The following is a 27,256-nucleotide window of genomic DNA, read 5'->3' as shown; positions in this document are numbered from 1 at the left end:
TTTTGGATAGAAGCGCTTCACTAATTGCTTTATTTAAGCACACAAGGAAAAAAAGTCTTATCTGACCAATTAGGTTGGAAGGGTTTTATTACCTTTAAGAAGCCATTAGCTAGGATAAAACACTGAAAGCACTTGTGTCAAAACAAATAAATAATGCTCTCTCAATTAGCAGAGAAAGCGGTAAATCCGTTAAATTAGAGACACACACCGCTTCACGCCCATGGCGAAGCCAGCACCCCCCACCCCCAAATTAATACAACAAGAGACAGTAGACTTGTTACAATCGCAGGAAAGATCAGGAGCTTTGGAGACCTGACGGTAAACGTTTCCTTATCTCCTCTCCGGCCCCGTCAACGGAGCCACCCCCGGACACGTTCAAGGGGGCAGGTGTCCAGGGGCCGAGCCCAGGGCTGCCCAGAGGGAGCCTCCCCCTCCCCCCCACCCCCTTTCTCCGGTCGTGTCCCAGGCGCGGGGAGAGACCGGGCTGGCGGTCATTACCACCAGAGCCCAACAGAGCTGAATGGCCCGGCCCTCCCTGGGACAGTGGCCGTCTGGAGCAAAAGGAACCCGTCTCCTTCAGAGGCACAGAATCACCCGCTACCCTGAGGTACCAGGGCCCCAGGACCAATCTACTCTTACTTCCCCCAAGGCTGCTGATCTTTCCCTAAGTAAAGGCTCAAAAGAAAAACACAGTGTTTTGAGGAGCACACGCCCTGGGGCCGCTTCCCCGCCTGGGGACAAGGTGGCCTGGGGACAAGGTGATGGCAGCAGACAGTGGGGGGGCTTTCTGTGGCACTGCACTGCTTTCTCAGTTCACTGGAGATCCTCAAGATCACTGCTGTGTCAGATCCGTTACTTTACCCTGGTGGGTGAGGGGGGCAAAAACCAGCCCCAATCACCCTGTTAACTGAAAATAAATATAAATAAATGGTGATCCTTTCTTTTTTTTTCTTTTCTTTTTTTCTGGCGATCCTTTCTTAAAGGGTCACTTGCCTTGCACGTTAAGACCACCGAGCCTCCTGTCGCCACTGTCCACCGCTGGGGAGGGAAGCCCCGTGACCTTGAATGGCCCCCCGCTCCTGGGAGCAGTCGGTCCAGAGGAACATCTCGACTCGGCCACCGGATTAAAACCCGCTGTGACTAGAAAATGCCTACGGCTCTTCTCAAGATCTGCAGAAGCCCCACATGTCAGGGGTGATCGAGGAGGTGGATTCTTACTTCCTGACCTTTTTGCCTAATACATAATGGCTGGTCAGGGAATACCAGGCGATTTCCTGAAATGCCAGGGGCACCTTCGGATCGTTCTACAGCCACATCGGTCGTGAGAAAACCAGTGGTGGCCGGGAACTTGGGAAGGGGAAGGCTGGGGCATGGGTGTGGGTGCTAAGACCATGATCTGTTTGGACAACCTGAACCTCTGGACTTGCGTTTAAGTTTCTGGAAACGACTTCAAAGTCAATTCTAAAGACACATTTTATATGTGACTGATCCAAATAAAACATAGCACATTTAATGAGGTCACGCTCTTCGCAAACTTCTCGGGAGAGGTAAAAAAAACAATGGAAAAGCCATCGAAAGTTATACAAAGACCATCAGAACTATACTGGCGTCTCAAGACCAAGTAAAAACACGAACAAGTTGAGCTTTCAAAGCCACCATCGCTTTCCACATTATTCTACAGTTCCAGGAATATATTCGAGCACCATAGTGATAACAGGTAAGGAAACGGCGAAGTCCCACTCTGGCGATCTGATTCGTGCTCGCACAAATGAGGGACTCCTAGTCAAGATTTTCGCAATCTGTCGGAACGTGCTTACTTTCTGGGCATGTTAAGCAGCGACGCAAGAGCCGATAAATCATGCCCCTGGTGGAATATTCTACTTTGAAACGGAGTGATGTTTGGTTAATAATTTGAGATCCACTAATCCTAAATGGGGTGACCCATTTAGAATGGCCTCCGTGTAAATTCACAGTTCATTAAATGGTGGCTAGTTTGAACAGGTCATTATGGAGTTAGTGTGTAAGTAAGGGATTGAGCAAGGATGGCTGGGGACGAGGACAGGGGCACACTGGCTGATTCTGGTGACTTCCATGACACGGCCAAGCTTCCCTTTTTCAGGTTTTCAGGTGCGGTTGGTTCAAATCACCAACTTTTAAATTTAGGTGGTTTTGTTTGGTAACCCCTTTTGGTTTACAGTAGAAAATGCAGTGCACAAACTCTAAATGAGGAATAGTCCATTTACGATTAATTTAAACTTATGAAGCTGTTTTAACTGGCCCATCTAAATGTGTTAATTAACATCAATAATGGTTTCTTATTTTTCACACTTTGTTACTCTGATCATTAACGGTGATGGAAAAGCTAAATTAAGTTAATGGGGAACGGATTATAAATTCTTAAAGGACTTCTCAGTTTGTTTTCAACTGGAAAATATACAGAGAAAGATGAAGAGGCATTTTTGCCTCTACTCATAAATTTTTGGTACCAAATTTCTTAAAAACCAGATGGTTTTTAAAAAACGTTTCCAAAAATTATTTTTACATGCTGCTCAGACATGACTGCTAAAAAAATAGCATATGCACATACAATATCGAACAGCTTGCGGAGTGCCTGTAAACATTCAACTCATTTTCTTTCTAAAAAAAATATATATTATAACTGATGACAGAACTCAATCTCTATTCTGCAGCAGCATCAAAGGTCCTTAAATTCTTGACAACGAAGGAGAAACAGCAGCTCATCCCCCTGCTGGAGCACGACCGTGACGAGGGGTCCAGGCAGGCGCTCGCCGCCCCCACGCGGTCCGCAGCCCGCGCCTCCGCTGTGCCCGCAGGGCGGCCGAGCCCCTCGCGCCCGGGAGCGCACACACGGGCGGCCCACGTGGCCGCACGGCCGCCTAGCGAGACTTCACGCTGATCAGGACAACAATGAGGACAATGATGATGACAAATAATATTAAAATCACAAGCATCTTCCGATTCTTCTTCTGATACTGCTCTGCCTACAGAAAGAGGAGGGGAGAGAGGCCGTCATTTCCCCGAAAAGCCAAATAGCAAGCCCGCCCGCTTCCAGTTCTGGGCTTGCGGGTCCGTCTGCCCAACTGGCGTCTCCGCCACGGGCTGCGTCATCAGAATCCCGCCCGCCAATTCCGGCACGAGTAATCGACACGAGTGGACGAGTGCCACGGTCCCGGAGCCGCCCATCTCCCCCCGGGGCTGCCCCAGAGCCCGGGCCTGGGATCCGCCGTTACGTTACGACAAAGGCTGGCAGGGGGAGTCCACGGCTCTGCCTCGGGGCCGGGCCGACCCGCTTCCCCGCCCGCTCCCAGCGTCTGCGACGAGCCACTCTTTCCACCCGAGCCTCCCGTTCCCGGACACGGTTCCTTGGACGGACGTGTGCCTCCTTCACCCTGACACCCAACAACTGGCTACGGATCCCCCCTGGGACTGACGGCCCCCCGGAGGGTGTTTCCCGCCTCCCCCGACTTTGGAAACAAGAGCACACCCCTCCTTTGAGATGGGAATGGGAAGGAGTGAGCCGCGGGTAGCAAGTGCAGAGAGACCCCGCCCCCCGCCCCCGCGGTCCTCCCTCCCCGGGCTTCTGCCGGCACCACAGGCAGGCGCCGGCCGACCCCGCACCCTCTTGCACACCCCGCACCCTCTTGCACACCGCACCCGCAGACCTCAGCCTGGAGGCCGGGAGAGGGGGCGGACGCGCCGGCCGTCACACCTCCCCTGCCGCGCACAAACCCAACGGCGGCCCGCCTCGGCTTCCCGGGGACTGGCCCAGGGAAAGGAAGAGCAGGCCCTGCGCTCCCCCGGGGGCGGGTGGGGGGGGAAGGACAAGAAGGCGGCAGCTTGGTGGCCACGTCTGCCGAGCAGATCCAGCCCCTTCTGTCTTACTTCCGTGCTCCCCGCCAACCTTCTGACTGGCAGGTCTGCTTCCTAAGTGAACCCACCTACCCCCTGGGAGCCACTCATCCACCGGGAGGAAACCGCGGCCTAGACGGGTCAGCCCGTGTTGCCAGTCGGGCCCGTGTGCGGCCACTCCCGAGGCTCAATCAGCCCCGGAGGAGGTGACGGCCGGCTAACGGCCAGCCACGCTGCTGACAGAACGTGACGTGAGAGGGAGCACGGGGCTGGCTCACTTCTCTGACAAGGAACCCGGGACGCCAGGGGAGCCGATGCCGCACGGGACTTAAAAACCCCTCAGAATGATTCATGAAGTAGACCCTGAAACAGCATTCTTAGTTCCCCCTGGATTTGTACGCTCCTGCGGAGAAAGCTTTGCCCGTGGTCTGCGTCCTATCAGAGGACACGTTTCACTAGTTTTTATTGAAGAAACTCTAACAACAAGAGCGCATCAGAAGCTGGGTATTACAGAGCGGGAAACTCGAGCTGGCGGACGAGTCGGCAAGCGTCGAGCCCTCAGCCCGCCTGAGGCGGGCCTCTTGTTCCCGCCAGGTGCCGGGAGTCTCACTCCCACCCTGCTGCGGCAGCGAGCGTCAAGGGCTTCTGGTCACACCTCGGCAGGCGTCACCTTCTGTGCACTCGACACCACCCGCAGCCGGGACCGTCCTGGCCGGGGAGCAGCCAGCTTCCGCAGGGCGACAGAGCGGTACGTTAGTGGACTGGAAAAATGCTCATGCTATGGCTCCAAGTGTCACTGGGTCTCCAAGATACAAGGAAACGGACAGAAACTTGTCTCCTCTGTGAAGCGTCCTCGTCCCTCTCAAAGCACACAGGCCCCTAATTACACACGAGATCCCCTCGGCTGCACGTGTGTGTTTCTCACCACTGACGACCAGGCTTCGAAGACGCTTCCCGTTTATCGTTAACAAGTATCATGAAAGATCTTCCCGAAAGAGCTACCTTCCCAGCAAAGAGTAACGGAGCTAGCCTCACGTCAACAAACGACTCTTTTCTCAAGGTAGCGCACAGAGACGCCGTGGCAACTGAAAGGGAAAACGAGAGTTTTATCTGCTCCAGAATGACCCTCCAGCAGCAATCCATCAGAAGGGCGTCACAACAAGAGAGCCCCGAGTCGGCACCAACGAGCCAACGGAATGTTCGACGCGCGTCTAACAAATGCCCATTCCCCTGACTTCCTGAAACAAGATTCAAAGAGCGAGACGCTTTCTGACAGAAAGAAAAGCCCAACTGCTTTATAATTTCCTGTCACGGGAGGGAGTTCTCAGCAACGTCAAACCCACGTGTGAGGTGCACCTGGAACCGTTTCCTGCCGGGCAAGGGTAACGACCGCCACGGCCGGCTCCACACAAGCCGCTAGCGTGTGTTCTTGTGCTGCTACACGGAGGGTCCTCCTGGGAAGCCTTGGTGTCTGAGAACAGTTCCTCGAGTTCTAGGTTACTGAAACATCCGACATTACCTTGTGAAGCTGCTTCAGGCCGTCTTTGGTTTTGATGCAGGACTGTTCGACATTATAGTCAATTCTATCAAGGACTGTACCCTGAGTAAGAAATGACAGTTACAGACCATCAACAACCCCAACGGGAAAAACGGAACATCAAAAATGAGAAAGGCACACTGCAGACATCGTTACGCACAGGATTATCTGTTTTACTTAACTGGGTGGTAAAGGTGCACATGGAAAGCTCTGGAATCCATCCCCAAGCGCTATTAGGCACTCAGTGGCAGAGTGCTGTGTTAGTTACAATAAAGTCTACCTCGTGAGACAGAAATACTGACAAACCGAGATTTCTTTTTTGGATTTAGCCACTCTAAGATATGCCACGTTCAGACTCACTGGGGCTTTAAAAAACATACGGTTCAGTGGAAATAGGCTCTGAGAGGCGAAGGGCTGACTTCTGTGCCCATCCGCTGCGTAAATGCTTGGATGCAGGTAAGCAGAGAACGCGGGTTAAACTAGACCCAGCCATGATTAGGCCTGGAAATTGCCCATCATGTCTACACACGTCAACACAGGCTTCCATGGGTCGGAGCAAAGACAGTGAGCTCCAATCCGCCACGTCAAATTACACCTTTGCCTCCAGGAGAATTCTGGTTTTAATTGTTTAATCTCTCGGTTCACACAGAGAGAAGGGAACACCAGGCTACATGCAAGAACAGGGCTCTTAATGGAACACGCTGTATCAGTAGAGATAGCAAGAGCAGTTCCTTGGGAACCACGGGAGTAATTATTGTAACTAGATCTTCCACAGCCTCAACACTCCATTCTGCAGCTGGTGGCAGGGGGATCGGGACCCAAATCCCTGCTGGCAAGATAATAAAACCCCATAATCAGATTGTAACAGCGAACAAACAATTTAATTCTACTTGAAAGCTAGTGGTTCCCGTTGCCATTACGCAGTAACCTGCCAAAATTAGAAGGGAAACTTTATCTACTGCCAGAATCATTGCTGAGTGGGGGGCACCAGACCCCCAAAGCGGGGTGGTCCCCTGAGCATCCTTGGAGTTCGGTTGGAGAATAGGAGACCTTTGGATATTTGTTTTTTACTTCAAAAAAAAAAAAAAAAGAGAGAGAGACAAAGCTCTCGGTATTTTTACAGGGAGTGACGTTAGCACGTGTACGTAATCTGCACGTGTACCTATGTAAACGTGCACGCACACGCATACATACGTGCACACGTGGGGGGAGAGGGGCAAATTCTGTTCCCCGACGGGAACGCAGAATCAGAAGTCTGAAGAAGGACCCGAGGTACGGCAGGAAAACTCAATGACGAGGGAGCTAAACCACGTACCTGCTCCACGATCATCGCTCCTAAGTCCCTAAAGATTTCATTCAGGTCAGAAATGGATTGCACGATCTGGCGTATCTCCCGCTCCCTCTCCTCCACCATCAGCGTGTTCTGTTCCACCAGCACTAACTGGTCATCTGTAAAACCCTAGCGAAACAAAACATACAGGATTTGTACGTTGGAGGCCGCCCCCGCCCCCCACCCCGCCTCCAGAAAGGGATGGTGTGTGATGTTAGACGGAAGTCAAAGAATGAATTCTGGAAACACTTCCACAAAGCAGGTAAACAACACACAAGCACTGATTTTTTCCCCGACAGGCAAGATCCAAACTCCTAAAACACGCCTCAGGATCTAAAGCACGACTGGCCCGAGCAGGGGACGCGGGGGAACCCACGTCGGCCGCTCCGCAAGGGCCGAGGAGCAAAACCAGCGGGATGAACCCTGCGCTTCTCGGGGTTCTTCCCCAAGTGGGGTGGGCAGACTGCTTTCCTGAAGGTTCCGGAAGGCAAGACTGCAAGGTCTCCTCGTAGCCTCTGCAGAGGGAGAAGCAGTATGGCCCCCACGACCGCTCCTCGAACCGCTGCACAGACTCTACCTGAAGCAGCGCTGACCCATCTCATCGCACACAAGCCAACGGTCTATGAAGAGAAGGAACAGAGCGGAGCGCGAGTGTGGAGCAGTCAGTTCTGCAGCCCCTTCACGTACCCGATCATAGAGAGTATTATCGTCTCCATCATCCACTAGTGGTACTGCTGTATCAAAAAAATGCTGGGATCTTTCCTCTCGATTCTTCATGCCTATCATAGATAGGAATTCACTTTACTGGAATATGTAAACCGTCCTGGTTACTGCTCCGCCATTAAAAAGGGGAAATCTGGAGTAAAACTCAACAGTCAAAATGGAGATACTCTCAGCAGCTTTAAAAGAAGCCTATCTCCAACAGAGGTGGGGGGAGAGTAAAGATTATAAACATAAAACAATATGCAAGCATTTGGCGTTTTTCAAGACAAAAATCACACTGCAAATGGGTACAATTCACTCGATGCCAAGTGAGTGACAAAAGGACACTGAAACCATCTGAGCATCTCTAAGTGAGGCAGAAATATTTAATCTCACTGCTGTTACAAAACATTTTTAAAAAAAAAGCGGTAGTTCTCTCCAGAAGCATCTCTAGTAACAATTCCAAGTGGCCCTAATCAAGTTTTAGAAGTAATAAAATTAAAATACAAATATGCCAGTTGTCAGATGGAGGGGGAGCTAGGTTTTTGTTTGTTTGTTTGTTTGTTTTTTGTTTTTTTTTTTTTGAGTATGTGGGGATATTACTGATTGCAGTGGTAATAAGGAAAAACCTAGTTTATGAGGTAATTCGAACGCGGACGTGGCTGACACCAGACTTCCCACTGTTCAGGAAGAAAGGGCAGGGCAGGCTGAGAGGATCACTGGCCAGGACAGCCAGCAGCCAGCATTTCACCCACTCCCAGAAAAGATTTTCAGGCACTCGAATACTTTAGTTGTTTTGCAAATATAAAGCTTCCGCGTGATTGCAACTTTTTACCTCCGCGTTCACACTGTCCTCCAACCCCACATCTGGGAAGCTATGGGCCTCGCCAACGTGCTAGAATGCTTTTCACATTGTTCGAGCTTGGCAAAGAGTAAGTTTTGTTTTTGCTGCATGTGAACTGTTCTGACACCCCGTCCTCGGCCTCGGTCCGGGCATCATTTCACACGGTGTGTGTGTGTGGGGGGGGGGGGGTCCCTTTCGTTGCATAAGCTGTGAAACGTGCTCAAGGGGTGGCGATGGGGGGCTCGGGACGAAATGGAGAACTAGCGGCCAAAAGGAAGGATGGAGACAAAAAGCGGTCCTAGTGCTGGAACTTTCATGCCTCGAAATCCCGTCCATCACTCCCGGGGACACTCACGTCTGAGGTAGCCCGACTGCGCGCGCCGGAAGCTGGCCGACAGCTCCTGCAGGGCCTGGGCCAGGGAGGCCACGACGTTGCGAAGGAGCCGCTCCTCCTGGTCGGAACGGGCCCTGTGGGCCCGGCCGGGCAGAGCCTGCACGGCCCGCTGGCACCTGTGGAAGAGCTGGGAGAAGGAGGCCACGGCTCCCAGCGAGCCGTGGAGGAGGGGCCTGAGTGCCACTGCCGCTGCGCTCGAGGGCCTGAGAGCCGGGAGAGGCTCTGTTCGCACAGGCCGGCGTCACCCAAGGCGCACAGGCCAAAGCAACCCGAGGCTCCGAGGCTCCCAGGCGTGGCCAAATGCTGTGGGCGGGGCGGGGCGGGGCGGGGCGCACACCCCCTCGGCCCGTCGCCTGGCCACGCACCGCTCTGGGACTACGGTCCTCTCCCCAAGCCCCCGCCACCACCCCGAGGCGGCAGTTGCTGCAGTTACTGTTACTGTTCCCGCTTTGCCGACGACAACACCGGGAGGCAGAGGGAGCAAAGGGGAGCCGTGGCGCGGAACCCCGGCCAAGAGCCAGGACCCACACATCCCAGCACCCGGAACCTCTGAGCGCCAGGAGATTTAAACAAGTACACGACGTAAACACTAAGGCTTCCCCACTGGTCAGGTTATTGAAAAAGTACTCAAACTTGGGGCACCTGGGTGTCTCAGTCTGTTGGGCGTCTGGCTTTTGGCTCAGGTCATGATCTCATGATTTCATGAGTTTGAGCCCCACGTCGGGCTCTGTGCTGACAGCTCGGAGCCTGGAGCCTGCTGCGGATTCTGTGTCTCCCTCTCTCTCTCTCTCCCCCTGTCCTTCTCCTGCTCAGTCAGTGTCTCTCTCTCTCTCTCTCTCAAATAAATACACACTTTTTTTAATTGCTCAAATTTAACATTTTACCAGGAATGTTTCTAGGGTGCTAAGTTTCTCGAAGATGCTAATACACTCCAGCCTCGGGCAGCGCAAGTTCCCAATCTTTTCCAATTACGAGGACCGTTTTGTAACATGAACAATTTGTAAGCACTAATATAAGAAGTTATACATCTCTAGATCAAGTGACTGAACTCAGCAATGCTCTGAGTTTATTTTTAAATCAGCTCACGGTGGCAGGTACCAACAACTGGGGAAACAGTCCCCACTCGTCTAAGACACAGGCTGATAACCTGGGGGAGCCCGGGGTCTCAAGTCTCTTGGTGGGCTGCGGGCTGGGAAGCGTAACTCTGGGGGAGGGAGGTGCGATCTGAGAGCTGTGCCACGCTCCGGCCTCTGAGGGGGCCGGGAACTGCCCACTCCGGCCTGGGGACCCAGTCCCACCCTCACCTGAGTGATCTCTTGGGCGGTGATTTCAATGGCGTGTTCCTGCTCACTGCTGTCGTCCAGGGTGGGCCTGTTTAAATGCTGGTCGTGAAGGCTGGCTAATTCCTTCATTTTCTGTTTGATCCGGCCAACATCGTACTGTATCTACGCAAATGAAACCACCAAAGCTGCAGTGCCGCCTGCCAGGCATCTGTCTGCCTCTGAGACGATCAGCTACACTCTAGAGCACAGGGTCCGGGCTTCAGCCAACTTGTAGCCTCACCGACGCGTGAGCGACTTTGCATTCAGATTATCGAAGTTCAAATCCCACTGCTCATGACATGGTGCTTGAGTCTCTCTCTCTAATCCAGGCCACTCCCACTGAAGCCCAAACCACCGGCTCACACCCCCTTTTCCGGTGGGGTGTAAGGCGAGCGACCCTAAGGCGGGATTACTTCCAGGTGCCTGCGTTCACCGTGTCGTCACGCTTCTTACGGCAAAAGCACCTTTACACGTGTCGGCGTCATACAATTACTTAAAAAAACAGGATCGCGTGAAACTAACATTCCACTTACTTCGTCCACTCCGTCCACCCACTTAGGGGGCGACCGCTTTGTCACGCCGATTGCTGCTTCTGGATCTAAGCTAATGCCCGACACCAGAGCCATACGGTCGTCGGCAAGCTACAGGGAAATAAAGGGACATGGGAAAAAAGTTACTCAGGTTCCATTTTGATAAGCACACTCTCACACCCTTTTAAATGTCACTCCCTGAGAAGACCAAGAAATGTAGGAGTAAGTGCACTTGCCTGTATCATAAGCTTGGTTTGGTACTGCTAGCATTTGGGATTGTGTTCCTATCTTTTCATGCACCAGTTCTTAATTTTCTTGGACATACTTGTGAACATGAATTGGACTTGATCTGGCTATAGAAATGTAATAAAAAAAATCAACAGAAGAGCCTTAACAGAAAGACCTCTTATCACTAGCACTACGTACGGACAGGATGGCATGAACCTCAACAATTAATGCGAGCAGATACAAGTTAAAAAAAAAAAAAAAATACGAGGCTACAAACGGAACTCACACAAAATGTTCAGTAGGAGCAAGGTTTACTTACACACGTTTCGCTTATTTTGGAAATGGGACTGAGCCAGTCATCTTGGTCACAAGGTCATTAACCATGTGTTAAAATGTCTCAAAGAACTGCCCGAAATGATCAGCAAATCACCCACCATGCAAAAGCAATCCTCAAAAATCTCAACGCAAGTCTGCCTGTCGCTTCCTTTCTTCAGTTCAGTGTCCACACGCGGTGTTTTCACTTATTTTGATATGATACCCAGAGCTCTGGTTCTTTTCCCGGGTCTCAGACACTGGCTTCGAAAACCTTGAAGACCCGGGGAGGGAAGGCCGGGCCTGGCTGAGTTAAGCTGCTGGCTTGCCTTGAGGCAGTGAACGGGTTGAGAGCCATCTGGAGGTGCCCTCCGGAGTTCAGAATTTATAAATGCCAGTTTCCAAAGATCCAAATGATGATTGAAAAATAATGGAAAACAGTAATATAAAAGTCTTTTACAGGTAATACTTTGTAAATGCCCTAAACCATACTGTGGAACTGGGTGAAGAATTTATGTTGCTTTTCTCTCCCCCCCTTCCTTGCATGTACCTAAAGTTATGTTTTCATTCATTCAGCAAATACTTGTTTGCTTTTCTAATAAAGAAACAAGACAAAATTTAAAAATCAACAGATAAAGGGAAAAAATGTGACATAAGCAAAAACCTACATTCAAAGAATTCTTCTATCCTAATTCTTCTATGCTAAACAGTTTACAGAAAAATTCCTACAAGCAAATTGGCATCTTGCAGCTGCCCCCCCCCCCCCGCCCCTGCCAGGCCCTGCCCCCACGGGCTTAGGACATTCTGTGTGTTCCCGGATCACACCGCGTGCAATGACCACACCGAAGACACCAGAACCCTCGTAACTGCTCCCTGAGCGTCTCTGAGTCGTGATTAAGTCACCAGCATTCCGCCACCGCGTGCACCCTACGGGACCACAGAGTCATCTCGGGTCACGGACAAACTGTGTGTCATCCGACCTGCACAATCTGGGGCGCTGGGTCCATAAAGTGGCAATTCTCAACCACAGCCACCCTGTTTGTTTTCAAGAGTTCACCAATAGGAATCTTATATTCTTTTTATTGTTTTAATCCTCACGGAAACTAGGTGAGCTAGGAACTGTTATTCCAATCTATAAATGAGGAAATTGAAACTCAGAAAAGTTAAGTAGCTTGCCCAAGGTCACAGAGCTATTATGTGACAGATTAAAACTGGGTCCAATGACTCCAGAGGCCCCATCTCCCCCATCATTTTGGCAGGCCCGTGAAATAGAATTGCAATTTGCTAAGAAAACAAATCAGGACAGCAAGCCCTCAGACTGAACCACCACCACGAAACACAGTCCTGGATCCACCCCCCACCAAACCGTACCAGGGAGAGAGGACCAGCTCCCAGTGAGCACAAGAGTCTCAGCATAAAGCGGCCTCTCTCACTGACCACCTGCGGGTACAGCAACGGGGCTCAGACCTCATCGTACACAGAGCAGGAACAGACCGGGAGAAGTCGAGCTGCTTCTTCCTCAAACTCCTGCTCTGAAGTCACGGAAAGGTATGCAACTCTGCACAGGACATACTGACCAAGGCAGGAGGGACAGACCACACAGCCAACTCGTGTGGGACACAGAGCTGTGGGTCTCCTGGAGCAGAACCTGAACTCAAACCTCCAGCTGTTTATACAAAGCAAACCCCAAAACTGCTAAGGTACCTCTTCATGGGTCACAGAATTTCCTCGATGCCAGCTTATTATCTAATCTAGATTATTATTATATAATCTATATACTAATTTCATTAGCATATCATTTTCAATAGAGTAATACTTTATGTAGGCTTTTAAGCTCATGACCTTTTTTGTACTGTTTTTACTGTTTATAAAAATACATTAAACTAAAAAAGATACAGAGGTGGTATTCATCTAAATTTACCTGCGGAGTAATCAGTATCGACTTTTCTGAAACAAATCGACTTTCCTGAAACTTCAATCACAAGTGAAGTCAGCTGAAGTGGACCCACCTTTTTTAAGCGGTACCTGGTTTTACCCAAGAGTTGTGTCCACCCCCCCTCCCCCCCAAATGCGTATAAGTTAAAACTGGGGCCAACACGTTCTCTTTCAAGCTTCTCTGAGGAAGCTTGCTAATTAAGAGATCCCTACCCGAAAGTGACAGATCCCAGCTCAAAAAGCTGGCCCTGGCTTCCCCACATTGGATCAGGATTTTGCCAGTAAGATAGTCTATGCAGTCTTTGGGGCTGCAAACTTTAAATATTGGAAAAATTGTCCCTTTCCTCATATAGTCTATAGCCATAGCTCATCCTGATAAAGAAATTCAGCAGTACTCAGATGAAATGTGTCCTTTATTTTACCAGTATGAATTCAAAATGAAAAAAAAAAAAACCCACATCGTTTTGAGAAGGGAAAAACGTAATTGAAGAGAAATGTCAACTACTTGAAATAGAAACCAATATGAACATTAACAAAATCTATGTTACATGCAAAACAATCACCCCCTTTCAACCTCACTTCACATTTGAAAACAGGTTTTCTTATTTTCTTTTTTTTTAAAATTTTTTTTTCAACGTTTATTTTTTTTTGGGACAGAGAGAGACAGAGCATGAACGGGGGAGGAGCAGAGAGAGAGGGAGACACAGAATCGGAAACAGGCTCCAGGTTCTGAGCCATCAGCCAGAGCCTGATGCGGGGCTCGAACTCACGGACCGCGAGATCGTGACCTGGCTGAAGTCGGACGCTTAACCGACTGCGCCACCCAGGCGCCCCTCTTATTTTCTTAAGATCCAGGATGATCCTGTCAGTTTTCGAGTTGCCCTTTCAGTCAAGACAGGCTTTTTAAAAAACTGCCAGATTTTTTATTCTCCCTGCTTACCCTTGCTGAGTTTCAACTTAGTCCCCTCTCTGAATATATGATGATCCTGGTCTACAAAGCTTTTCTAAAATGAACTTGTGCTTCCGAAATAAAAACAAAAACTTTTCGGTATTTTTTAAATTTAAAAAAAAAAATCAGTAAAAATTCTGAGGAGAATTTCAGAATTCTTGTCTTTGATCTGGGGCTCTGATTTGGGGGTGCGCCGGACCCGGGGTCATCGATGCAGGAAAATTTCAACAGATGTTCAGAACCGCACGCCCACAGGGCTCCTTGCTGGTCTCCCTACAGTTACCTTTGCCCTTGGTCCACTGTAGATGCCGACACTTGTCCCTTAAAGAGCACCAGACAGCACGGGCAAGTTCCTGATCTACGGAAGGAACGCACGCACACGCATCCTCTTCTTATAAATCCGACTGCCGCAAATCTTTCTACTCTTTGGAAACCCTGCCTTTACAAGAAGGCTGATTTGGTGTCCTGTAAGATTAAGGACACAGCAAAGCCTCCGCAGAGATTAGCAAAGTCTGACATATGCTCCCCCCACCCCATATCTGAACACAAATAAAATAAACTAAGTCCCGTCATAATGGATTGGTAACGAGAAACAATACTGACAATTCTGGACGGTTTGTGGCGGCGGGCACTTAGCAAGTCCTGAAGGGACGCTGAAACTCACAGCCTGGCCGCTCTCGCCTCCACGTGAGACAACCCAGGGGTGTGTATGATGAAGTCAGACCACGAGCGCGACTCGCTGGGCTCGACATGGCTGGGGGACTTTGCTCACAGATGGTTACGCCTCAGAAATCTCAGGTTTTTGAGGGAGAAAAAAAGCACGTGGATAAAAAAGAATCAGGGGGTGTCAGCACTGCAGTGTGTTTGATTTTTAAATCTGTGATCATTTAAATAGTGACTAATTTTTCTGGTTGTGAGACACTAAATGTCCAAAAGAGACACTTTTTTTTAAGTGTGTGAAAAATAAATAACAGAAAGATACAAAAAGAAAAGAGGACAAAAACAAAAATCAGAGAATCCTACCACCCAGATATAAATGCTGCTGGTTTCACGGATTTTCCTTTTCTCTCAACTATTGTTCACACCCTTAAAAACTCAGGCAGCAATGATGGCCTGTGCTGTCGCTGCTGTCCTTCCACTGATTGGAGCCCTGTACCCCAACAACAAGCCCTCGGAGAGGATTGCCCCCTGTTGTACAAACATGGACACTAAGCCCGCCCCCCTGGATAGAGACTTTCCAAGCAGGTGACCAGCGGGCCCAGCCTGCGGCCCCCGTGTCCCTACTATGTCACCGTGCCCTGCCCAGGCTATGTGCTTGGAGAGCTTGGCACTTACGTCTTGTAATTTTTTATTATGTCCAATTATGAATTTTAAAGACCCAACAGCTTGGGAGACGACTTTGTTACAGGAAGAGAAGTAGATGAGAGCAGGGAACAAAGCAGAGGGCCAGACACTTCTCTGGGTAAGAAAGTAAACGGTGGGTGTGCTTCCTCCTTAGGGACACCCCGTTGCTACTTGTGGAGAAAGACGCAGAGCGGGATCCCCAGGGCGCAGACTGTCAAGTTGATCTGGGCAGAATGACAGTCTACCGTGGGCACCCTGTAAGGTGCCACCAGATGGCTTCACTCTGGGAGACCCGAGGGATGCGGTCAGGAAATTCTGCTCAGGCCTCAACTCCAGAGGGGTGGGCTTCTAACTCACGCCCAGAACCCGTGTGTCACTCTCACTATCCCCAGAAGACACCGACCCCAAGCCCTGCGGCAGTTGTGGTGAAGCAGGGCTCTAGACACCAAGCCCCAACACCCCCAGCTCCTAACCCAGCACCTGGAGCTGAATGGTAAGGAATGTGCCATTGTAATTAGCTGGGTCAACAATAAACACAAGCAATGAACGAAGTAGACAAAACCCAGGTCACGCACAATTCTGGAAGCTAACTTCATAAAAGATACAATGGTCCTGGACAGAGGACAAGAAGGGCCAAGTGAAGTGCTCACGAGGACGAGGTGGCCACGTGGACCCAGAATGAAGGCTGACTGAGTCTAGAGGATCCCAGAGGCACGGGAGTCGCATGGGGCCAAGTGGCCCTCCGGGCAGCGTCTCTGGTGACAGGATGTGGAGACCCCCCTTTAAACACCCAGAAGCTAAGAAGAAAAGCAGAAGGGCTGCTGGTTCTCACTGTGGGTAGCCAGTTTCTGAAGAGGGAGGCAAGACTGGAACTCGGCTCCCAGGGCAGACCCCTAAGTAACATGACTGTAGATGTGCTCCTCACATGGAAAGTGGCCAGTGTTTCTTTGACTTCTGTTCTTCTGTGGTTTGTTATCTATCCCCCACCTCACACTTCCTTCTGGGAGCCGTAGCCCCCAACTGTTCAAGAAGGGGCTGCATCTAATCTGAAAGGCCTCCGCTCTCAGCCCCCAGGCCTTCATGCCTTTCGAGTCTGGTCGGCAAACCCAGGCACATCATGTCCACTGTGCCCCAGAGACGCTTAACTCCACTGTCGGGGAGCTGCAGTCACTTCCTAGCTCTCCAGGGCTGGGGCCCCGGCCCGGGCCCAGTGCTGGCAGGGAGGCCAAGACACCGGGATCAATGAGCTACTCGCTTAAGGGCAGCTGTTGTTAAATACTAGGTTTTTTCTGTTTTGTTTTAATATATTTTTTTAAACATTTATTCATTTTTTAGAGACAGAGTGTGAGAAGGGGAGGGGCAGAGAGCGGGGTGGGGGTGGGGGGTGGAGGGGACACAGAACCCGAAGCAGGCTCCGGGCTCTGAGCTGTCAGCACAGAGTCTGACGCGGGGCTCGAACCCATGGACCGCGAGATCATGACCTGAGCTGAAGTCGGACGCTCAACCGACTGAGCCACCCGGGCGCCCCAAATACTAGTTGTTTTTTAATGACAGAAGTAGTGCATGCACAGGTTTTAAAACCAGATATCCAACCTAAGAAAAGGGTATGCGATAGAGAGGAAGTTTCTCTTCCATCCCAGACTTTTCCTGGAAGGGATCCACTGTTAACTGTCTACTTTGTCTCTTCAGAAATTTCTAAGCACACCCAAGCGTAAATGGGAGTTGCTCTTCCCAAAAACAAAACCCAGAAGAGCAGGAACCACAGCTTCCACACTAGTTCGCATCAGGCTCCTTCCCACTCGGTGATGCGTCCCGGGGCTCAGTCGGCTGCGGCCCCACGGAGGGACCGCACCCTTCGAGGTACAGGGAATCAAGATGCTATCCAGTTTCTTTAACCAGCTCTCGACGAAGGCTATGCAGCAGGTTGTTCCCCATCTGTTCCTACCACTGACTAGTTAAAACAGCTTGTAGAACGTACAGGTAGATCTTCATCTACTAGTTAGGAGCTCCACTGGTTCTGAAGACAGTCACCCGAATCCCACCTCGGTGGTCCTATCTGAATTGCAATAAACAAAACCCCAAAATACCTCCTCTCTGTTACTTTTAAAAAGGTCTACCCTCAGGAAAAAATATTTTTATCCTTCCACAGCGGAAATGGGTCAGAGAGACACAAGACTGACAGCCACAGTTCAATCCCCTTTTGCCTCAACCCTTTCATTAGCGCTTCTAGACTACAGTGCTAGGAACATGCACCCTGTCCGTCTTCTCGGTGAGTTGCTAGTTAAGTCTTGAAAAGGCCGAACGTGTGCTGCTGGGAAGGGAAGGGGGCAAAGAGGGGACCCTGCAGTGACGAGCACACAGAGGGTCGCCGGCCTCACCCCGGCATGTGACCGTGACCGCGAAGCCTCCCCGGCAGGCCCCCAGGTTGTGAGCCCGCTTCCTTGGGGCTCTCGCCAGACAGACACCATGTCCTCCACACTCTACCTGAGCAGCCTTGCTTCGCAGAAAGCAAGCAGCACGCTTCGCAGAAAGCAGGGGGTTATACACACAATCCTAAAAACGATCTGGCTTTTTATAAGTTCAAGAAAAGGCTCACTCAACCTTTACTATTTATTTCTCAAGTTGAGACACTTTCCCAAGCGTAGCAAATAATTGTTCCTTAAACTCTTCTCTAAGCCACCAATTTACCTGGGGTGAAAACATATTAACACATCCTGAAGATCAAACTGATAAACACAGCAATTATGAGTAGTCAAAAGAAACGCTAAAACGTGTATCAGCTCTGTTAGTATTCTGTATATGACCAAAGACTTCAAAAAAAAAAAAAAAGACATAATTTTATTAACATACAGAAATATTCAAAACACAATACCTCGTCCAGCTCCTGAAGAGACATGTTGTTCCCATCAGTCCCATCCAGTTAGGGATAGCAGAAAAGAAAGAAGGATGGGGACAGACAGATAAGGCATGGTCAGTTGGGAAACACTTTGATTTTAAACAGCTCTAAAGTTGACTAAAAATAAAGATCCACTAACCAAGGCATTTAAAAAATCTCCCCCTTTTGATTGCTCCTTTAAAAAAAAAGAAAAAAAGCTACATCAATACACATGTATTTTTTTTTTATTTACCGTGATTGTTGTTTCGGTGAATGAGATAGGAAACAATAAGCAGTTGTAAAAATTAAAATACCATAAAGCAAATAAAACACACTTGCTTTAGTCTCACAACAATATAATGCTAATCTGTTCGATCAGTATCAAATACCACATACAATATTCTAAATTTCCCTTAGGAAGATACAATAATTTGAGAGCAAAGCTAAAATGCAGTTTTACCGGGTCCAAGAAGTGTATATTTTAGCATGTAAATGAGCCCTGCAAATGCAGCAGAATTAGCAAATGGACAACCCACAGAAATGGTCTATGGCTGCGTTCAGATCATATTTGAGTGACCACACGTGTAAGGTCTCTACAAATTCAATCCCGCAGACACGGCTTTATCCGCGGTAATAAGCCAGCCGAGAAACCCTTCTTCCCCGGAGAGAGACACAGGTGGTAAGAGAAAAGAAAAACTCTCCCCCATTTGCTTGCCATTTATTATTATTAGTCTAGAAAGCACACAGTTATTGGTAAAGCCATTATCAAAGCAAGTAAACAAAACGAAACGAAACGAGAACGAGAGATTTTCCTAAGGGGGGAACAGGGAGGAAGAAGCACCGGCAGCCAGAGGATTAAGTTTCAGTTCAAAACTAAAGGTTCTTTTTTAGATCGACATGGAACTCTAGCTTCTGAACAGATATTTACCGATGATAGATAATCTAAAGAACTAGGTCTTTTTTTTTTTTTTTTTTTTTTTACTTTTTTGTGTTATTGATCACTGAAATAATTTGTGGTAAATTTCAATCACCAACTGTGTTTTTTTTTTTTTTTATGTTCAGCAGTAAATTTAGAAAATTAAAAAACGTAAGTTCCTTATTTAAAAATTAATAGTGCAAATGAAACTGGTCTGTCAGGACCAAAATATTATTAAACAATGACAGTAATAAAAAGTGTAATCAAGCAGTATTCCTCCATGTAAAAATTCAATTAGCTGACATTATAAAGCTGAAAGTCGTCTTCATTCCTTCTACAACTTGCCACGAGAACAAAGAGAATGATATTTATATGCACACCCTGCCGTAACAGGAGTACTAGAAAATTTTAATAGAGAAGACAGTGTCAAATGGAAATCTGATTTAATTACCTTTTGCTTTAAGAAGAAAAAAAGACAATGTTCTTATTTTTTAAGAGCTTAACATTTTCATGCAGAAAGCACTGCACTGTTTTTATTAATAGAACAGGACAGAGGGCAGAACCCCTAACTTCGGTTATCTCAGCCTGTACCTCTGTCCCTTCTGCAGTGGCTACTTGGTATCGGATCTTCGAACAAAGTACCACTGCGAGCCTCGGGTAAGGTCTCTGCTACACGTGAGCCTGTCCTCTTGGATTATTAACCCAGCACACACCCTGATCTTTCAGTTTTTACAATTACTGGCTGATAAGAGGTGAAATCAGAATCACGGACTAGATAAAGCCTCTTTTTGTTGTAAGTAAGAAAACTACGCTGCAGAATGTATAAATCCATTTTCCCAGCATCACAGAGCTTTATGGCTCAGAAGAGGACGACAGACCCAGGTGTTCAGGCCTCTTCCCCGCCCCCCCTCCCCCCAGCATCTCTAATTTTATTAACAATTCAAGAAATTATTAGTGATAGTCAGCTACTACCGTAACACATCGGGAATTAAATTCAGAGGTCAGCTTCCCAAAGAGTCCCCACCTAGCTCCCCCCCATTTTGCTACTTAAAAATAGAGGGTGTTCAAAACCCCCCCCCCCGCCATCAAATTACCAGAAAATCTGGTCAAGAAACAAATTAAAACATTTAGAATTACCATGAGGAAAAACCAAAATACAGCCAAATGAAAACACGTTACTACACATCACCACCTTCTAAATCTTTACAATGTCTAAATCTAGGTTTTTGACCTGCCAATGGCATACAACCAAGCAAATATTGAAAACTCCAAGTAGCATGTGGAATTTATAGTCTAATGAACTTTCTACATAAAACTGAAAAATAAGTGGAAACCCATCTGTGTTTACTCAGGACGTCTGGAAAAGTTGAGCAAAATGACTTGGAAGCACAGGTCTATGCTATCGTGATATTTACTTTATTTCCGTTACTGCCAAAATGAAAGTTTGCTTCTCTTTTATCCAACAAAGTACCCTTATTCTCAAGTAAGCCTCACTGCTCAAAGGGAATCTTTAGAGGCAGGAAAGCAAACAGCTCTAAAGAGAAATATACAATGATTTCATACTTGGATTCTAAAGACAGAGGACTAATTTTCCAACAGACTCAGTGTGGACTAGAACCTTCAATATGCTAGTAAAAACGCAGTTATGCACGGCTGGAGAGCAAGACACAGAAAGATGCTATCCCACTCTAAGGAAAAAACACCCCCAAGACTTAAACAATGGGTCCTTCCACATTCCGGGATGTGCAGCGACAAACAGTACTGCAGCCCAGTGGGTTAGCACAGGGCTCTGGGGCCAGGTTGGCCCGAGACTCTCTAGGTGGGGGGCACTGGACAAGCTCCCTAACGCCCTCCAAACCTTAGTTCCTTTATCTGTATCGTGAGAAAAACAACAACACCCGTGTGACAAGAGCTCTGTGAGGCTGCATACAGAAGGTGCCCACATGCCCGGAGCCCAGAGCCAGGCACATAGTAAGCTCTCAATAAATCTCGGCTTACGTTACAGTCAAGACTGAAGGACTTCAGGTTTCTTATAACCTTAGTTAATCCTCAGTATCTTTTCTCCCCCTAAGGCACACCATGTTTTATTAAAAATAATGTGGTTTCAAACTAATCTAAGACCAATTAACTCCAGCTTCCATTGATGGATTACGCATTATTTTAAAGCACAGGATAGATCAGGCAAGTCAACACTAACCGAGTGGCTCCAAACCCTTAGACCCATTCCAGACCAAAGGCGTCATATGGCACCTCATCAAGATCAGAACAGCAACTCAACAACTACTTTTCATTCATTCGTTTGAGACTTCACACATTTTCCTGAATGATTATTTTACTTTGTAAATTCACTTGAGCTCCTTAAAGCCAAGCTGCCTGTAACTGCTTGAATGAGGCGGTGCCTTCAACCCTGCACTTGGCTGATACAACGTCAAAGTTAGGTCAGCGAGGTCCTGGAGCCACTTCCAAGGATTTTTGCACGACGCTGGCCCAGCGGGCACAGCGACGTTGTTGACTATTTCTCCTTTTCAAATTGAAGCTAGGGCTCCTAGGGCTGTGTGCCTTGGTCAGGGGAAACCTTGTACTGGACCAGAACTCAAGAAGGCATTGTTGAATCCATACGGCCCTCAGAAACCACCTAACTCAAACCCCTCAACTTATAAACAAGGCAAAAGATGTCGGAAGAGACCAAGGAGCCTAAAGACACATTCTGAGTGAGAGTCAGCCACAGAGTGAGACTTAACCCTAAATCGCCAGACTCAGAGTCCAGTGCTCTTTTCCTTTAGTTCACACTGCCGTGAGGCACAACAATGATGGGGGAATCTAGGACTGAGGCCCAAACACAATGAATGAGAAATGCCAACAATTGCATTTTGCTGCAAGTCTAAAAAACAAAACAAACAAAATCAACCCCTGTCTGTTTCTAACAATTAGTTTTACCAATATCAATACAAACAAAACCACAATCAAGGAGAATTTTGTTCAGCTCTGGCTGCTAAACTTTAAAAGGCATAGAGGGAAACTAGATTTCATTCACAGGCAAGAAACTTAACCAGGCTGTGTGAGCCGGGGCTGCTGAGCTAGATAGAGAAAGCTCTCGGCAAGGAGAAGGCTGCAGGGTTATTAGGCAGAAGAAGGAAGAGGCTTCCCGTGTCAGAGACCCGGAGGGCCAGAACCACAGCCAGGACCACAGGATACAAGGTACAGACTTGGGGTTCATGCAGGCAAAGGCTGTTTGGGACTGACTGGCTGCTGGATTCCCCCGTAGCCATCACAGAATGTGGTCGAGGAAGGGAGGCATAAGGGTTATCACAGCTGGGATGTCGGGTCAAGGATCTTTAGGTCTCTGCTGGCCCTGGGGACTCGGCTTGCTTTGTCGCTGCGCATCCTCCTTAAATTCCTGCTTAGCTGTGACATATTTGCCTGAATGCTGCATCAACCTGTTTCAGCATGCACGTCTAAGGACGCACAGAGCAAGCCCACCGTCGCCACCATAGAACTTCTGGGTTTCTTCCCCTTAAACTAGGACGCAGTGAAATGCATGTTTAAGTTTCTTGAACGATACGGCTTTGGGTGTCCTGTGTTTTGAGGTGTGTGAGGCACACACGTGCACACAACCTTCTAATCAAATCAAAAAATCACAGCCTTTTCCTTAAATAAGGATGTGAAAATTCAGCTTTAAAACTTGAAAACAAAAGCCCCCTAACCCCCCTCCCCCAAACTAGCAGTTCGATGTGATTTTTTGATTTATTTTGGGTTGTGTGTGAGGTAACAAACACACATGGAAATCAACTTCTGCAGCTTTTTCTTCTAGCTAGGAACTAGAAATTTCAGGTTATGATTTTTTTTTAAATTAAACTAGAATTTAGCTGCTTCCTTTTTCATGAATCTGAGTTTTATCAGATATTTACAAATTGCCTCCTTTTAATTATTTTGCTCACGTTTTTAATATGCCCTGTATATATCTTTTAAGTTTTTATTTCTAATTTTTCAAACATACTGAAAAATATGTAAAATGTATGTATAATGTCACCCCACATATTCATCAGTAGACTTAACAACCAGTAACATTTTGCCTTATTTGTTTCATTTGTGGGGGGTTAAATATACAAAGTAAGTTGCATTTTACTCATTTCACTACTCAACGTTTCAGTTAGGTATTCTCTAATAAAATTAACAAATTTGATTAATTATAATTAGCTTAATTAACTAATTATTTCTTAATGTCACCTAAGACCCAGGCCATATTCAAATTTAATAACTTTGATTTTGTTTGATTTGCTACATGGTTTTGAAATTTGCAATTCAGAAATGAAGTGTTAAATTTTCTATGAGCTAGACACGCAGTGAAAAATGCTGCAGAAGTTACTGGATAAAGTTTTAAAAAATTGTGTTAGACATGGCTTCCCCCCCCCCCCCCCCAAATGCTTATAGCACTTTTCCAACTTCCAGAAAAGTTGAAAAAATCATACCCTCTACTTAGTCATGTTAACATCTTGTCATGTTTGATTTTGTGTGTGTGTGTGTGTGTGTGTGTGTGTGTGTGTGTGTGTGTAGAACAGTTTCTGGTGAATTGATTGGAAGCAGACTGAAGATGTGTTACTTCACCCCTGAACACTTGAGAAAAATTTGACATGCCATGTGTTTTCTTAATGCACACAATTAAAAATATTAATAGGTGGGGCTTTTTAACTCTAACTTAAGCAAACCATTTTTGTTTACTTGCAAATTCTATTTTTTAGATAGTCTGAATTGACTACAAGGATATTTTAAATGATCCAATTGCTTATAAGCTGAGAAAATTTCAGAGACTAATATCATTATGTAACATTTTAAATGGTGAAACATACAGAAAATATCGTTCTAATGTTCTGACTTAGATATGTATAGTTTGATTCAGAAACCTATTTTCTAGAAATTGCCTCAGTTAGCTAAATATATCTATACCTTTTTTGACATATCTAATTTTCCAAATTATAGACTTTAGCTATCCATGTTTAATTATTTGACTTAGCTTATACGTATATTTTCTAATGGCCTACCTTAGAAAACCAATTTAAAAATCGGTCTGACTCAGAGATGCACTTTTAAAAAGCTGCCCGGCTCAGACACCAGGTTTTTAAACTGTCTGACTTAATGATTAATAATAACGATAATAAAAGTCTCATGTTACCCAACAGTTCAGGGTGTTTTGAACTTTATACGATGAAAAATTTAAAAGCAAACAACGTTGTTTCAATAAATTAAAACCGATACCTTAGAAACATTAACCCGAGTTTTGGTTCTGTTGTTCACCCCCCCCCCCCGCCCCCCCATCAGGTAGCATAAAACCAAGCATTTGAGGAATATGCAATTTTTACATCTTGTTTGATAAAACTAAAGTTCCACTGAGGAATTTTATTAATTCAATTTCTACTCTCTAATTCTTGGCTTATTTCAGAGCATTCTTTTCAAAAAATCAGCACTGGAATTAGCCCGTTTTCATTTACATCTCTTTCGGTACAATACCATTTCTTCTTCAGTTTATAAATGCAAAAAACAACTTCAAATTCTTAAGTAAATACAAATCTAAACATACCCCGTCCCTGTTTTCTATGCCTTTTGACCTGAATTTGCACGATTTTATTCCTGAAACTGTGCACACGCGGCTTACAACAGCTTTTCCATAGAAGCAATATGGCCAAAGACATTTTCCACTTGTGAGTTACAAAAAGGAAAAACTGTCTTTGTCACTCATCAAGACACATGGCATGATTTTTCTGAAGCATTCAGTAAGGCCATAAAGGAAAAAAATTAAAAGGTAATACAGTCCCTAATAGGTGAAATAACTGTGAGGTCCCCAGCGCTGTATATTTCAAGTATAGTCCCTCAGAGTCTGGTTTGGGGGTGACTTTATTTCCTTCATCCTCCAAGGCTGCTTCTATTCAAACCTAGCCTGTTTATAGCAAGGAGCACCCCCCCCCACACTACAAACTAGTTTCCTAACTTCACTTTTCAATTTAAGATCTTCCAGAGCTAATCACGGTCTTGCACAGACCATGCAGCCCCGGCCCTGATTTACCAGAGCAAGAAAGAGCCAGAAACTGAAGCTCAGAAAAGGTAAGCAGACCTCGTCAAAAACAAACAAAAAAAGCCCCTCGGCAATCTTCCCAGGCCCTCCCTCTAAAAGATCCTACCGCTGCGCTAAAGAAAGGTTCAGATTAATTTAATCAAAAAGCATGTGCTATTCTGAAGGTTAATTTTCACATACATACATGTTTGGTTTTTTTTTTTTTTTAAAGTTCGAATGGAGGGAGAAGCTTAATTTCCTGTCTGGGAAATGGAAAACGAAGAACCTAGCACCTTAGTCTCCCAAACAGGAGCCCCCAGGAAAAACAGTGAAGCAATTATTCATAGGGAACAGGGCCCCACACAGGGCCGCGAGGCCATTAAAAGAAAACGGGTGAAACAACAACAAAACAAACACACACACACACACACACACCCCCAACTGCTTCCTCATTTGGGGGAGGGTGTCGTTCATTTGCAAAGATACGGGCTCGGCGATCTTGCAACCCAAAGTGAGGCTCCGTATGGGGGGAGGGGGAGGGCGGGGGCTTAAACACAAAACGAGACAAAAAGGCTTCCGGAAGGCCCCAATTTTTCCAAATCTCCGTGTTAAAACACATGTAAATCGGAGGCGGCCTGTCGGGCAGTGACGCCCGGGGCGGGAGGGAGGCGGGGGAGGAGGGTTGCGGAAGTGAAGAGAGAGAGAGAGGGCAAAGGCAGAGGTGGAGCAGGGGCCTAAAACTGTTTTTGCTTTTTCTTCCCAATCCAGGGTTGTACACGTCCCCGGCCCCTCGCCCAGAGACCTTCCACTTCGGATTATTCTTAGTCTCATTCTTCTTCTCTTTTTTTTTTTTTTTTTAAACAGAGAGACAGACAAGAGACAGACAGACAGGCAGAGCCGCTGTGCACACGGTGCGTGTGTCGGAGAGGCCGCCGGGAGACTCACCGCAGCAATGCTACGTGAATGCAGAGGGCTGGAGGTGGTGTAACTACTCACTTGCTCGGCTAACAGCTGCCGGTTTTGGATGGAATTATTCCGCAACAACAAGAAAGCGTCGGTTAAACGCCTGGTGGCCATGTCTCACCCTTTGTGACCCCCCGCTCAGGGGCCCCCCGCCCACTTAGCACTCCTGGTTTGTTCACTTTTCTTGCTCTTGGCCTGGCCGGGTCGGGCCCACCCTTCACAGACACCTGCCTGGACAAGGCCTCGAGCCAGGCGGGCGCAGCTTTGCGCTTCGCCCAGGCTCCGAGACCCCTCCCCAAATAACCACCTCGGCTTTCCAATTGTCTGACTCCCCCTACTCAAGGCCTGCCTTCGATCTCTAAGCACTTAAATCCCCCCAATCCTCGCCTCGCTAGCCAACGTCCCAGAGACCCCACCCCAATCCAACCCTGGATCTACAAGCGTCTCACTCGCCAATCCGGCGGTGGACTGGGAGGCCCTGAAGCCCCCTACCCCCCTTAGTCTCGGAGACCCCCCCCAGGGGCTATGCCCCCTACCCCTCACTTGGCTCACACGCGTCCAGGCCGTGCCCTGAGGCCTGCCTGTGACTCAGTTTCCCCACCAGAGGCCTGGCCTAGGCCTCCTTTGGACAAACCGAGGCAAGGCCTGGGCCCTGAACTCCAGGGCGCCTGGTACTCCCTTCTTGGGCCTCCTCTGGGCCTGCTGAGGCCCGGGCCCGACCTCCTGACCCCGTCCCTCTCTGGGCCGCCCGGTCCTCCACTAGCCACAGCGGCCTGCCGGCCTCCAGGAGGGCAGCAGGGCCTGCCTCCCCGGCCTCCTCACTCCTCTTCTCCGGCTCCCTCCATCCCCGGATCTGACTGCAGCTCAGCCCCGGGCCGTTTCCGTGCTGTGGTCCCGGGTTCTGGCGTCCCCCCTGGCCCTCTTCCTGTCCGTCCCTCGCGAGTGCCCCCCTGCGACGTTCGCAAGGCTTGCTCGCAACGTTCCGGGCGCGGGAGCTCCCTGCCCCACCCCTGCCCCGGGGCACGGGAGCGCTCCGCCCTCTCCCGGGGTGCTCCCGGGGCGCCCGCTTTCCCCCTTCCCGCACCGGGCCCGGGGCTCGGGGAGCGCGCCAGCGGGCGGGCCCGAGCCTCAGGAGCGCGGCCCCCGGGGCTGCAGAGCG

General features: G+C 48.1%; 1 protein-coding gene and 1 long non-coding RNA gene across 7 annotated transcripts; one reads left to right on the top strand and one right to left on the bottom strand.

Annotated features, from left to right (window-relative positions):
* On the bottom strand, positions 1-27,001 carry STX16 (syntaxin 16). Of its 6 annotated transcripts, XM_086702583.1 has the most exons (10): positions 26,080-27,001; positions 18,333-18,368; positions 18,170-18,181; positions 10,533-10,640; positions 9,982-10,122; positions 8,639-8,804; positions 7,425-7,516; positions 6,723-6,866; positions 5,390-5,470; positions 1-3,002 (listed from the first exon to the last, which is right to left on the bottom strand). In XM_086702583.1, the coding sequence occupies exons 1-10, from the start codon at positions 26,209-26,211 to the stop codon at positions 2,898-2,900; spliced, it is 1,017 nt and encodes a 338-aa protein (XP_086558709.1). In that variant the 5' UTR covers positions 26,212-27,001; the 3' UTR covers positions 1-2,897. The 6 variants fall into 6 exon arrangements, with proteins under 6 accessions (XP_086558709.1, XP_086558708.1, XP_086558704.1 ...); XM_086702582.1 differs by lacking the exons at positions 18,170-18,181; positions 18,333-18,368 and adding an exon at positions 10,766-10,882 and having other exon boundaries at positions 26,131-26,998; XM_086702578.1 differs by lacking the exons at positions 18,170-18,181; positions 18,333-18,368 and having other exon boundaries at positions 26,080-27,000.
* Positions 22,137-26,136, top strand: LOC147582846 (uncharacterized). The gene is made up of 3 exons (XR_015249569.1): positions 22,137-22,286; positions 25,090-25,184; positions 25,999-26,136. It is a non-coding gene; the product is annotated as an uncharacterized LOC147582846 (long non-coding RNA).
* Positions 27,002-27,256: the final 255 nt, after the last annotated feature.

The sequence above is a fragment of the Puma concolor genome, chromosome A3, assembly GCF_028749965.1.
Source record: "Puma concolor isolate L17-30 chromosome A3, mPumCon1.1.hap2, whole genome shotgun sequence".
Lineage (NCBI taxonomy): Eukaryota > Metazoa > Chordata > Mammalia > Carnivora > Felidae > Puma > Puma concolor.
The sequence above is the reverse complement of the archived record's forward strand: the minus strand, read 5'-3'. Positions and strand labels throughout refer to the sequence as shown.